Source organism: Pipistrellus kuhlii, unplaced genomic scaffold (assembly GCF_014108245.1).
Source record: "Pipistrellus kuhlii isolate mPipKuh1 unplaced genomic scaffold, mPipKuh1.p scaffold_m20_p_41, whole genome shotgun sequence".
Lineage (NCBI taxonomy): Eukaryota > Metazoa > Chordata > Mammalia > Chiroptera > Vespertilionidae > Pipistrellus > Pipistrellus kuhlii.
Genome location: NW_023425542.1, coordinates 2,213,927 through 2,226,370, shown reverse-complemented (window position 1 = coordinate 2,226,370; position 12,444 = coordinate 2,213,927). Strand labels below are relative to the sequence as shown.

The window sequence follows — 12,444 nt, the reverse complement described above, 5'->3', positions numbered from 1 at the left end:
AGCTATACAGACACCTAAGAATGGTGAATAAAAAAGAGTCAGATAATTATTTTTCAACCCCCCAATTCCAGTTCAGAGTCACAGGTAGCTAGAGTTTCTCCTGGCTGCTCAGGGGACAAAGATGGGTCCAGTCTGGATACTCTCCCATCGCAGGTGACCTCACACCCACTCACACTGGGACGGTATAGACACAACATTCACCTCCCATGCATAGCTTTGTGCTGCAGGAAGAAACCCATGCAGATCAGGGACACCAGGCGCACTCACAGACAATGGCCCTGGACAGGAAACGGTGTTGTTGTTTTTACTCAAAAACACTATGACAAAACAATGTGGGACAAAATGATGTTATTGAGGGAACTGCTATATTACAGGTCATTACTAATCTAGTAATCTAATTTTAAACTCAAAAATTTAAATTAAAGAATACCCCTAACCGGTTTGGCTCAGTGGATAGAGCATCGGCCTGCGACTGAAGAGTCCCAGGTTTCGGTTCCAGTCAAGGGCATGTACCGTGGTTGCAGGCGCATCCCCAGGAGGGGGTGTGCAGGAGGCAGCTGAATCGATGTTTCTCTCTCATTGGTGTTTCTAATTCTCTATCCCTCTCCTTTCCTCTCTGTAAAGAAATCAATAAAATATATATTTTTTAAAAAGAATGAACATACACATAATTATAAATGTCTAGCATATTTCCATGCTTATCTGAAGACTAGGGGCCCCGTGTACAGATTTGTGCACCGGTGGGGTCCCCCAACCAGGCCTGTAGGGATCAGGCAGAAACCGGCTCTCTGATATCCCCTGAGGGGTCCCGGATTGCAAGAGGGTGGTTCTCAGGTGATGCACCTCGGAATCGGGCTCCCTTCTCTCCTCCCAATATTATGTCACTCTCTCTATCTGAATCACTTCCTTCATCTCACTTTACCCTAAGTTTGGTAATAAGTGACCACTTGTGAGCATTTAGCTGCAAAATGCAATTATTTAGCAAACAGTATTTACTGAGCCTAGAATTTGGTCGGCCTAGGGCAGAACTCTGCTTAATGTCAGGTTCCCGCCCAGCCCATCCACCCATCCAACCTCCTTCTTCCCACCTGAGCTGCTCCTTAGCCTCCTTCCCCTCCCGGATTGCGAGAGAGCAGTTCTCCGTGAGGCACCCCAGAATCAGGCTCCCTCTTTTCTATTTCCAAGTGTATCACCTGAGATCTCCAGCTGCCAAGTCACCACAGCTTGGCAGCTCCTGCATTGAGTATCTGCCCCCAGGTGGTCAGAGCACGTCATAGCTACCCGTGTTTCCCCGAAAATAAGACCTACTTACAGGTTCCTTCTGAGTGAAATATAAGGCATCCCCCGAAAATAAGGCCCCCCTAGGCTAAACATGAGAGATTTGGTCCACTGATTCTGAAAGAAATGGAGTCACAAGAAATTCACCAGGAAATTCAGGAATTGGATTGTTATGATGATGTTCCAGAAGATGATGACATGATTGTCATTGAATAAATGAGTAAATTCTTGATACTGTAGGATTCACAGTTTGTCTGGTTTGCATTGACAATTACCATACTACCGTACCGTATACAGGTAATAATTAATAGGTTTTAGGGGTTTTTTATTTGTAGGTTTTTTGTTTGTTTTTAACATATTTTATTGATTTTTTTACAGAGAGGAAGGGAGAGAGATAGTTAGAAACATCAATGAGAGAGAAACATGGATCAGCTGCCTCCTGCACACCCCCCCACTGGAGATGTGCCCACAACCAAGGTACATGCCCTTGATCGGAATCGAATCTGGACCTTTCAGTCCTCAGGCTGATGCTCTATCCACTGAGCTAAACCAGTTTCAGCTATTTGTAGGTTTTTTATTTCCACTATATATATATATATGTATACGTGTATATATGTGTATATGTGTGTGTATATATACACACATACATACACACACACATAAACACACATACATACATACATACACTAGTGGTCTGGTGTATGAATTTGTGCACATTGAAAGAAATTTAATTAGAAGAAAAATTTTAATATCGCTATTCGCTTATGCTCTATAATAGAGGTGTCAACCAAATTCACGATTGACAATGACAGATTGAAACATACACGTTCGATTGGCACTAGTGATATACACACACACACACACACACACACACACAGGTAGTGGCCTGGTACACGAAATTCGTATACATTAAAAGGGAATTAATTAGAGGAAATATTTTAATATTGCTATTTGCCCTTTATAATAGAAGTGCCAGAGATGAAAGAAAATGAGTAAAATGTATATGAAAATCTTTCTCCTGTCAGAGTCTGGGACGTGCCACAGGACCCAGAGTCAAGTCCTCCCCACCCACACGCATATAGGCCAAGATCCAGACCTGGCCGGCCCCCATGAAGCCCCACCAGGAAAGGGCACAGCCTCAGATCCTCCGGCCCAGTGCCAGGTGGGGGCTCAGCCTCAGGTCCTCAGGCCCGTTGCTGGGGCAGGGGGCACGGCCTGAGATCCCTGACCCGGGCTAGGGCAGGGGGCATGCCTGAATTTCCCCGCCCCAGCTCGGCACCACTCAGCCTCAGGTCCCTGCTGATCGCTCATTACAGGAACCCCTCCTCCACTGTGGGTGCAGCCATCTTGTGTTATGGGGACCCAGCCTCTGCTTTGCACACCGCCATCTTGTGATGGCATGAGGGTCAATTTGCATATTATCTCTTTATACTGTAGAATAAACTTGCTTTATTAGACCTGCTTTCTGATTTAGCTAAACTTTTTCCATCCCAGTGAAACACTCCAACTTCTCTTTCAGATAATTGTTAGCAACACAGCAGTAAATGTCAACATGAAGCAGATTATTATTGTAGATCACACAGGGAGAACAAGGGTAAAATATTTAACTACAGCAGTGTTTAACTATATTCTGTGCAGGGAGAAAACCTGAAGTCATTTTCTTTTTTCTTTTTTTTTTCTTTTTTTTTTTTAAATATATATTTTATTGATTTTTTATAGAGAGGAAGAGAGAGGGATAGAGAGTTAGAAACATCGATGAGAGAGAATCATCGATCAGCTGCCTCTTGCACACCCCCTACTGGGGATGTGCCCGCAACCAGGTACATGTCCTTGCCCGGAATCGAACCCGGGACCTTTCAGTCCGCAGGCCAATGCTCTATCCACTGAGCCAAACCGGTCCCGGCATGAAGTCATTTTCAAGGTCCACCATTTCTTCCTTTCAGTCTTGTCAAGTTTCTAAATCTCCATTCTCCCAGCTAATGAAAAGAAAATAGGATTCCACTGAGTCTCTTATCTACCTACTCCAGGAATTCTGTGAGGATCAAATGAGATGAGGCATGGGAAAATGCTTCACAGACATTTGGTTAAAGTGTAAAATGTTTCCACCATGCTGGGCTAACGAAACTCCAAGGAGGCTAGTGGCTAAGGAGAGGAAGCAGGACGTTGATATACGATATCATTACCCAGTGCCCACAGCCACCATTTCCAGGCTGGGCTGGGATGTGGGCTGCATTTTGTGCCATGGGGTCTCAGCAGCATTGGCTGCAATTTGGTGAGGTGTTGCATCAGGGTGGTGGCAGGGCCTGTATCCCGCTTGGGAGAAGCCAATTGTTGCTTTGTGGGTGCAAGTCTGTGGTGCTGTTTATTGTTAAACTGGAGGCCCAGTGCACGAAATTTGTGCACAGAGAGGGAGTCCCCTTAGCCCAGCCTGCACCCTCTCCAATCTGGAACCCCTCAGGGATGACTGACTGCCAGTTTAGGCCCGATCCAGTTGGACATCCCTCTCACAATCTGGGACCACTGGTTCTTAACTGCTCACTTGCCTGCCTGCTTGATCACCCCTAACTGCCCCCCATGCTGGCCTAGTTGCCCCCAACTGTCCCACCCCCGCTAGCCTGGTCGCCCCTTACTACCCCCCCTGCCAGCCTTATTGCCCCACATAGGCTGCTGCTCAGTTGTTTGGTAGCCTATCACTAACCCCCAGCTGCCTGGTTGCCCCATGCAGCCTGCTGCTTGGTCGTTTTTATTCCCCCCTCACTAATCCCCTTGCCGGCCAGATAACCCCACGCAGCCTGTTCAGTCATTTGTTTGGTTGTAATGGACCCTTAGGCTTTTCTATATATAGATGGCCTGTTGCTAGGGAGAGGAAGCTGGGGGTTGCTACTTGATGTCATTACCTGGCACCCACAGCCACTTTCCAGGCTGGGCTGGGCTGGGCTGGGCTGTGGGCCGCATTTTGCGTCATGAAGTCTCGGCAGCATTAGCTGCAATTTGGTGGGCTGTCACTCTGGGGTAGTGGCAGGGCCTGGTCCCACTTGGGGAAAGCTGAGTGTTGCTTTGTGAGCACCAGGTCCCCAGTGTCATTTCTCTATTAATGGCCAGTGTGCGTCATGGCAGCTCCTGTGTTGAGCATCTGCCCCTGGTGATCAGTGCACGCTATAGCGACTGGTTGGATGGTCGGACACTTGGCATATTAGCCAGAGAGAGAGAGATTTTTATTGATTTCAGAGAGGGACAGAGAAATAGAAACATCAATAATGAGAAAGAATAATTGATCAGCTATCTCTTCCACACCTCCCACTGGGGATCGAGCTCACAGCCTGGGCATGTGCCCTTGACCAGAATCAAACCAGAGACCCTTTAGTCTGAAGGCCAATGCTCTATCCACTGAGCAAAACTGGCGAGGGCTCCACATATCTTTAACTCTTACTCAAGAACATAGTTGAATGATTATAAAAATAAGCTATTCAAAATAAGAATTTAATAATAGTTCTTTTTTAAATATCACATTCTGGCATCTACTTGGAGATAAACTATGTGATTTGATGGCTCTTGCCCAGTAATTTGTTATGAAACAGACCAATCAGAAATTGGCCATGTTGCTTAACCCCCGTTCACTGAGTGCTCGTCTGTGCCACTCGGGCAGTGTGATGACCTGGGAGGTGGCTCTGGAGAAAGACGTTAAACCACAAATGACCCAGCCATACGGTTATATTTGAGACAAATATCAGGAAGGAAATGTACTGCATGACAAGTGAGCTTAAAATCAGAGATCCAGTTACATCTGGGCCCGGGAAAGGCTCCCTGATGAGCTAGCATTGCCTGCGACTGGGGTCTCGGGTGTCAGCGGAAAGTGGTCACGGGTTTTGGTGATTATGTGGCATTGCAGTTAATAAGGTGAGTGGCAGCAGGTATTGAGGACCTCGAGAGTGACGCCCAGCTGCAGGTGCTGGAGAGTAGGGAGTGAGTGAATTATGGCACGTGTCCTCAGGATGACAGCTGAACTTGGCCGGGAATGCACATTTGGACTAAGTTTACAACTAAGAGACAGTCTCTCTCTCTCTCTTTAAGATTGCTGCTAAGACTTTTATTATCCACCTAAAGTTTAAATTACATCCTTTGAGTTCATTAAAATACCTCAATAAGAATTGTGTTTAAGCCTAAACTGGTTTGGCTCAGTGGATAGAGCGTCGGTCTGCAGACTGAAAGGTCCCAGGTTGATTCTGGTCAAGGGCATGTACACTGGTTGCGGGCACATCCCTGTTAGGGAGTGTGCAGGAGGCAGCTGGTTGATGTTTCTCTCTCATTGATGTTTCTAGCTCTCTCTCCCTCTTTCTCTCCCTTCCTCTCTGTAAAAAATCAATAAAATATATTAAAAAAGAAAAAAAAGAATTGTGTTTAAGATGGTATTTGGTTTATGAGCTACCTCATGGAGAAGCGGCATCCCCCGCCCTAGAGAATGGCCAGTCCCGTCCCCAGGCAGGGAGCTCTTCAGTGCCCATCCTCAGGGTTGGTAACTAACTGGCCATTGTAGTGGCGTGTACCTGGAGATTCCTATCGGCTATGTTTTCATGTTGCTTATTAGAGATGAGGTTGTTGCCATTAGTTTGTATTTTTAGTTTTTGTTTGGTTTGCATCCGTGGCCCTGCTGAGATATTCTGTCTGTTACCTCTGTTGGTTTTTACACATACATTGTACTATTTATAAGTAAATATAATTTTTTATTTTAAAAAATTGTAGATGTGCTTCCACTGTCCCTCCACCTCCCCACTCCCCTGCCCCAAATGTGTCTCTTAGCAACCTGACTCGGAGCTTAGAATTTCTATTACTGGAGGAAGAGTGTCTGGAGGAACTATAATTTGGCCTTTGGTGAACTAACTCATCTTTATAAATCCTGCTCACATGCATAAAACAGCATCGCTATCATAGCCTTGTGGTTGTGAACAAAGAACTGAATAAGCAACCTTTCTTTCCTCGTCATCTCTGAAATTAGATTAGCAGTGTTCTCTGGAGTGAATCCCTTTATAGCTTACACCTCTACCTGTCCCCTGTGCTGCAGTGACCTCTGATCTGAATGTGTTAGTACTTCCCCTGGTAGTGACGGTTACAGTGATAGAAAGGCTTTTTGATACTACAGAATCATGAGGGTTTTCCATAATTTGGTTGCATCTAATTCAGTAAGTGTAGCAATTTGGTACTGGTTTTAAGTACTGAAAGTGGGAGTGCCAAGAAAGCTGTAAAAGCAGGTGCTTCCTCATGTTACAGTCAGTCCACGCCACCTCAGTGGCTGTGTAGACCTCAGGCATGCGCCCACCCATGTGGTGACTCTTCATGCTTAGTGCTTTTCCACTTACCTGTGCCCAGTGCAAAGAGGCTTTACCCTCTTCAACAGGTGAGGAAACTGAGGCTTGAGGGGCAGGATTTTCCATCTAGGGTCCTGCTTCTGGGTGGGAGGAGGCCCACAGATGCTGCCCCCTAAGGCCGTGCTGTTCTGTGTGACCTGACTCTGGCTGCATCAGAGCCCCTCAGCTGAGCGGACAGGGACCTGTGTGACCCATCAGACTCCTCAGACCAACAGTAGGCACAGGGTTCCCTTCGGCTTCCATGGCAGGACATTGACAAAGGTCACCTTCTGAGTTTCCCTCAGAACTCCACGCATCTGGACAGCACGCTCCTTCGAGCACGTGGACATCAGCACTCAACAAATTGGACCCCCGTAGCTTTTGTGTGAAGAAATGTTGCTAGGATAGAAACCCAAGAGAAACTCCAAGTGGCCTCCTGTTTGCCTTCTTCTCTCCTAACCTTGTCTAGATATGAGCATTAAGTTAATGCAGCGTAATGTGGTCGGGAAGGTGGGTGGAAATTACGGTGCGAGTGAGATTTGTTGCCTAAAGTAAATAACTTTTTATCAATTAGAGTTGGCTAATAATGACACTTCCTGGATCCAGGGTGATCATCCTTCAAGAATACCAAAATGGGGACTTCTGCATTCAAAGCAGTTTGGCCCACATCCCCTCGCAGCCTCCTAGCTCAGCATCAAGCTCACTGAAGGTACAGGTGCTGGGGGTGGGCCCAGGCTGTCAGAACGCTGGGCCTGGGGCTTCGCCCTGAAACTAGAGCCAGCCCACGCTGAGTCTGTCAGAGTGCTGCCAGGGAGCAGGCCAGCGGGTAGAGACAGAGAGGCTGATGGAGCATTCAGGGAACTGTCTTCCACCTGTGAAGGTGACTGGGCGAGGCAACGCCGTGGGGCAGGGCCAGGCTGGACTGGGGCAGGGCTGACAGCTGTTCACATGGGATTCCTTCTTCCTCAGGGACCACAGAGTCACTCCTAAGGCGTTTCAACTGCCTGGGTGAGGCTCACCCATATTCATGAGGGTGATCTCCTTAAAGCCAGCTAATTGGATGTTAGCTACCACCCACCTTCACAGTGACGCTCACGTTACTGCCTGATTGGATAACGGGGCACTCTGACTCTGACCATTGTCTTAAACCAGGACTGTGGAGTCTTCCCTTCCTGCCCCTTTTTGTCATCTTGGTTATAGCTGTCCTACCTAGCTTAACGCTTTAACCCCGACTCCAGCCTCATCGGTGCCCTCCGGTGAGCAACTTGGCAGGTGAGGCACCTAAAGTGGACTAGCCCAGGTCCAGCAGCGGGGCAGCGCTGTGTGTGTGCTGCATGCTATCTAGGCCTCTACCCATGTGGTAGTCCTTCCTGCAAACGATGACTGTGCTCCGGAGACCCTCCACCCTGAGGGGCAGCCTTCTCCCCTTTTCTTCAGACCTCTAGCCCCATCTGGGTGAACTGACCGCTCCCTAGGCAGTTCCTGGGCGTCCCCACTGCCCCTCTGATCCCTTCACCTGTGTGTTCCCCTCCGGTAGAGTGCCCCGGAGTCACAAGCTGAAGCTTTCAGAGGCAGGCAGTGTGTGTTCATAGACACCTCTGCCGCCAGGGACACTGAGCTGCGGCTGTCACCCACCAGCCCCCCATCTCTGAGCGACTCTCTTGGAGTCCCCCAATCATTTGGCTTTGAGGGAGAGGTTAGAAAACCCCAGGTCACAAATGACACACTCACGAAGGCCACAGCCTCTGCCTCTCCTCTGTGCTTTCTTTGCCCTGGAAGGCACCCCTGGAGGTGACGGTGCCCACCCAGGGTGTGGCCTTTCCTTTGTGAGGGACGGGAAGGTTCTTCTCCACTGTCTTGTGCGGGCTTTGGGATCAGGGTGCCTGGAGGGGTACCCTGGGGCCAGTGATTGAGGACGTGCCCGCTGCCTGGTAACACCTGTCACAGCCTCTGTTCCTTAATCACCTGTTGTCTGGGAGGTCCTTTCCTAGCAAGCCCTGTACACTACCTGTTCACAGGTTCCAGACTTCTTACGCTTTCTACTGTGTCATATTTTTTCTACAAGTGTTTTTCATCTATTTGTTTCTGGATTTCCAACCATTTTTTTCATTCCTCCCCACCCCCTGTCCTGTCTCTGCGCCCCATCAGTTGCTCTGCCACAGCCCATCCTCCAGATGACACAGAACAAACTTGGTGCTCGGGGCTGTTACAGCAATGGCTAAAAGAGCAGGCATTTTTCTTCATGGGTTACCGGTTGGGGTTCAGAATCAGTAACAGTGAAGACAGGGTGAGCTGGATGGTGGCCCCTGCTGGCCTCTCCTCCACAGATACATTCTAATTGTTGTCATGGAGTCGGGCTCTGGCGTAAGGTCAAGTGATTTTGTGCGTTGGGGAGTAATGGGGCCAGGGCTTTTTCTGATCACCTGTAAGAGCCCAACTCTGTAACTGGCAGGTGGTAGACTCAAACTCAGTAAGGTAGCTAGTCATATTTTAACTTACTGAACTTTTTATTTATATCAAGAATGTGTCAGTTATGTTGTGCTTTATTTAGAGAGCTAACTTTTCATATTAACCAGACAGGCATTAAAACACCTGTGCTCCAAGTAACCCTAGACTTAATGCAGAAAACCTCTGTTCTAAAACACATGGATTCATTTTTATGAAGTTGAACATAAACTAAGCCGGGATGGGGGACTGGTGTAGGGTGATATGAAAATGGGGATCCAAGAAGGGGTTAGGAGTCCTATGAGGAAATCATCCAAATCCCAGAGAATTTTCTTCTTAACTGCCGGGTCTCTGGGCACTCAGCCGAGCTGTCCTGTGATGATTCTTGCAGCCTATCTCTGGGAATGACATTCTAGCCGCACACTCAGAAGTTCCCCGTCTTAACTGTGCCGTCGGTGTTAATTGCAGAGGCTCTGGGTCAGGCACAGGGCGTCCCAGCACAAAATGGTATTTACCATGTACCACTGTCTTCAGTTCTTAACCCCTGCTCTTTCCTTGGTAATCTCACCCTTTTCTTGCAAAACTGTGAACCTTCTTCTTGCTTTTGCTCTGACGACATGATAAAGGCCATCACTACCCATCGACATTTGTAGATGCTGTTTGTCTGTGAAAGTCAATAGCTCAGAGTCAAGCTGGAATCTTGGGTCGCCTGTCTACAGCCATGTTTCCTACAGCAAGCGTTTTGTTCGCTTTTTAATCCTCATTGATTTTTAGAGGGGGGTGGGGGGAGACAGAGAAATATCGATGTGAGAGAAACACATCAATTGGTTGCATCCTGCATGAGCCCTGAGGAGGAGCCTGCAACTGAGGTACATGTCCTTTGGTCCTCAGTGGTCCTCTATCCACTGAGCCACACTGGCTAGGGCTCCTGCTGCAGTTTGACCAGAATCTCATTGGGGGCCCACGCTGCTTCTGAATTTTGAGAATTCTACTGGAATCAGCTCTCTTTAGAATTACTTAAGATTTTTTTCATGTTCTTGGTAAATATTTTTAATGTCCTGGTTATAATTATAGACTATGTGGATTTTAGTTTGCAGTTAATATGTTTCGAACATTACCACCTTCCTCCAATCCTACGGGAGCAGAATTTGACCCAGAGGAAGACGAACCAACGTTAGAAGCAGCCTGGCCTCACCTACAGGTACTGAACTGCGGAATGGTCAGAAGCGGGCGTAAATGAGATGTATATGTCGTGGAGTCTTCCTCTGACCCAGTGCACCGGCCTGAGGGCCTCAGCCCAGCTGGTTGCAGGGGGACCTCTGATCATACTGGCATAGGCCTGGCACACCTATGTGTACATGAAAATGTTTTAGCAGAAGAGAGAACATTCAGTGACTTTTCTTTGTGTAGATACTGTATATCAACTACAGAGATAGGGAACTGTCGGTATGTCTTTGATGGAAATGATTACTTTGCTGACAGCCATTGAATTGAGACCTGGAGGACTCACACAGCATTTCCCATTTGGGGTACTTAGATTTAATGTGCACCTGCTACATGCCTCAAAGCTCACCTGCTGGCCAATGCCTTTCTCAGAGCATTTGTAGAGCAAGAGGTTGATTGGGAGCCCACCCTGAGCAGAGCACTGGATCGGGAGGTCTGGGCGGTCCGAGGAGGGGAGATGGAGAGATGAGAAACCCAGGAAGGAGCCAGGCGGGGAACAGACGGAAAGGGAGGGCTGTCTCAGTAGCAGAGCATTCCCGCCTGTGGCATCTGGGACATCTGCTCACCAGCCAGTCCCGGCTTCTGTCAACCTGCCTCTCCCAGGGCGCCTGGAGGTGACAGGCTCCAAATCCCACCCAGAGCTTGGTCCCAGCCCAGCTGTGGCTGCCGTGCACTGGGGTCTCTGAGCAGCGTGATTGAAGCATTGGTGACATTCTTTTGTTTAAATGCCATTTAAGGAGGTAGTCTATGGTTCTTAGCAAAACAAAACGGTTACCATCATCAGTTACAATTAAATTAAGCCATGCAATTTAGCATTAAATCTACAGATACATGACTTTTGTAAGGCTAATATACGAAGACAAAGATTCAACTCATGGTGTATTTTTAATCTCCATTTAGTAAAATACATGTTTTTTGACTCATTGTTGTTGTTTTCCTCCTAGCTTGTTTATGAATTTTTCCTAAGATTTTTAGAGTCTCCAGATTTCCAACCTAATATAGCGAAGAAATATATTGATCAGAAGTTTGTATTGCAGGTAAGGCCCAAATTAGCTGAAACCACAAAAGCCCTGCCTTACAGAGAATCCCAGGTCACTAAGTGTCTTTTTCTTCTTGAAGCTTTTAGAGCTCTTTGACAGTGAAGATCCTCGAGAGAGAGATTTTCTTAAAACTACCCTTCACAGAATCTACGGAAAATTCTTAGGCTTAAGAGCTTACATCAGAAAACAGATAAATAATATATTTTATAGGTAAGTCCGCATGGGGACATTTCTCTTTTCGCGTGGTGATGTTTCTTTGCATACTTAATGCCCCCACTTCATCATTCCTTTGACAAGTGACCAAAGAGCACCAGTGGCTGTTTCTGAGCAGCCAGCTGGTCGTGTCCAGGTGGCTCCAGTCTGCACCTGCGTCTCCATGCCAGGCTGGGGCTGGCCCCTCCCCCTTTTCCACCCCACCCACGGCTCACTCCCAGCATCCCACCCTCCTTTATTTCAGTTTTTACTAAAACCAGTGGTTCCCTCTGGAATGCTGATAGAGTGATCTGTCCAACGCTGGCTGTTCCTTCCTCCTGCCTTTCCCTCATTCTTCCCCATTGCAAGTCAGTGAAAGCGGGAGTGAGGAGCGGATCTGGAGGAAATCGGGTACTTACATTGGAGGATTGAGAATGGCCCTGTGCACCAGAGAGAAGGCGGCCCTGCTGCGAGCAGCATATGGTGACGCGGCAGCTTCTAGCAGTCACAGCCACCCCACCCTTAGGCCTGCAGGACCATGGAAACTGGGAAGCTGGTCACAAGAGTTTACGAGGAGGAGGGCACAGCCCCATGGCTCACGAGAGAATGTTCCAAGCACAGTGTTCACCTTGACCCCAAACCCTTCTCGTCCCAGTTTCAACACCCCTCCAAACCTTCGTCTCTGCTGCTGCCGCTTCTGAGTCACCGGCTGACCAACGCCCTTTGGGTGAACAGGTGTTAAGTCCTGGGTGGGGCCCTGGGTCTCACAGGCCTGGTTCCCCATAGTTGGCTCCCTGCTTAGCTTCAGCTCCTTCCACTCCACCACCTGGCAGCCTTGTTTGATCCTCATGACGTTCTTTTCCCCAGCCCTTCGCAACCTCCAGGCTTCTGGAAGCATCTGCTTGCCTGGAAAGCCTCCCTGC

The 12,444-nt window shown here is 48.0% G+C and overlaps 1 protein-coding gene across 13 annotated transcripts in view; it reads left to right on the top strand.

The window, feature by feature from the left end:
- The window catches only part of PPP2R5C (protein phosphatase 2 regulatory subunit B'gamma), a 138,429-nt gene that overhangs the window by 94,474 nt on the left and 31,511 nt on the right, over positions 1 to 12,444 (top strand). For all 13 annotated transcript variants that reach the window (XM_036411730.2, XM_036411723.2, XM_036411727.2 and 10 more), the window contains 3 exons: positions 10,156 to 10,266; positions 11,234 to 11,326; positions 11,409 to 11,539. In XM_036411730.2, coding sequence (XP_036267623.1) covers positions 10,156 to 10,266; positions 11,234 to 11,326; positions 11,409 to 11,539 — 335 coding nt within the window. The remainder of the gene's footprint in view (positions 1 to 10,155; positions 10,267 to 11,233; positions 11,327 to 11,408; positions 11,540 to 12,444) is intronic.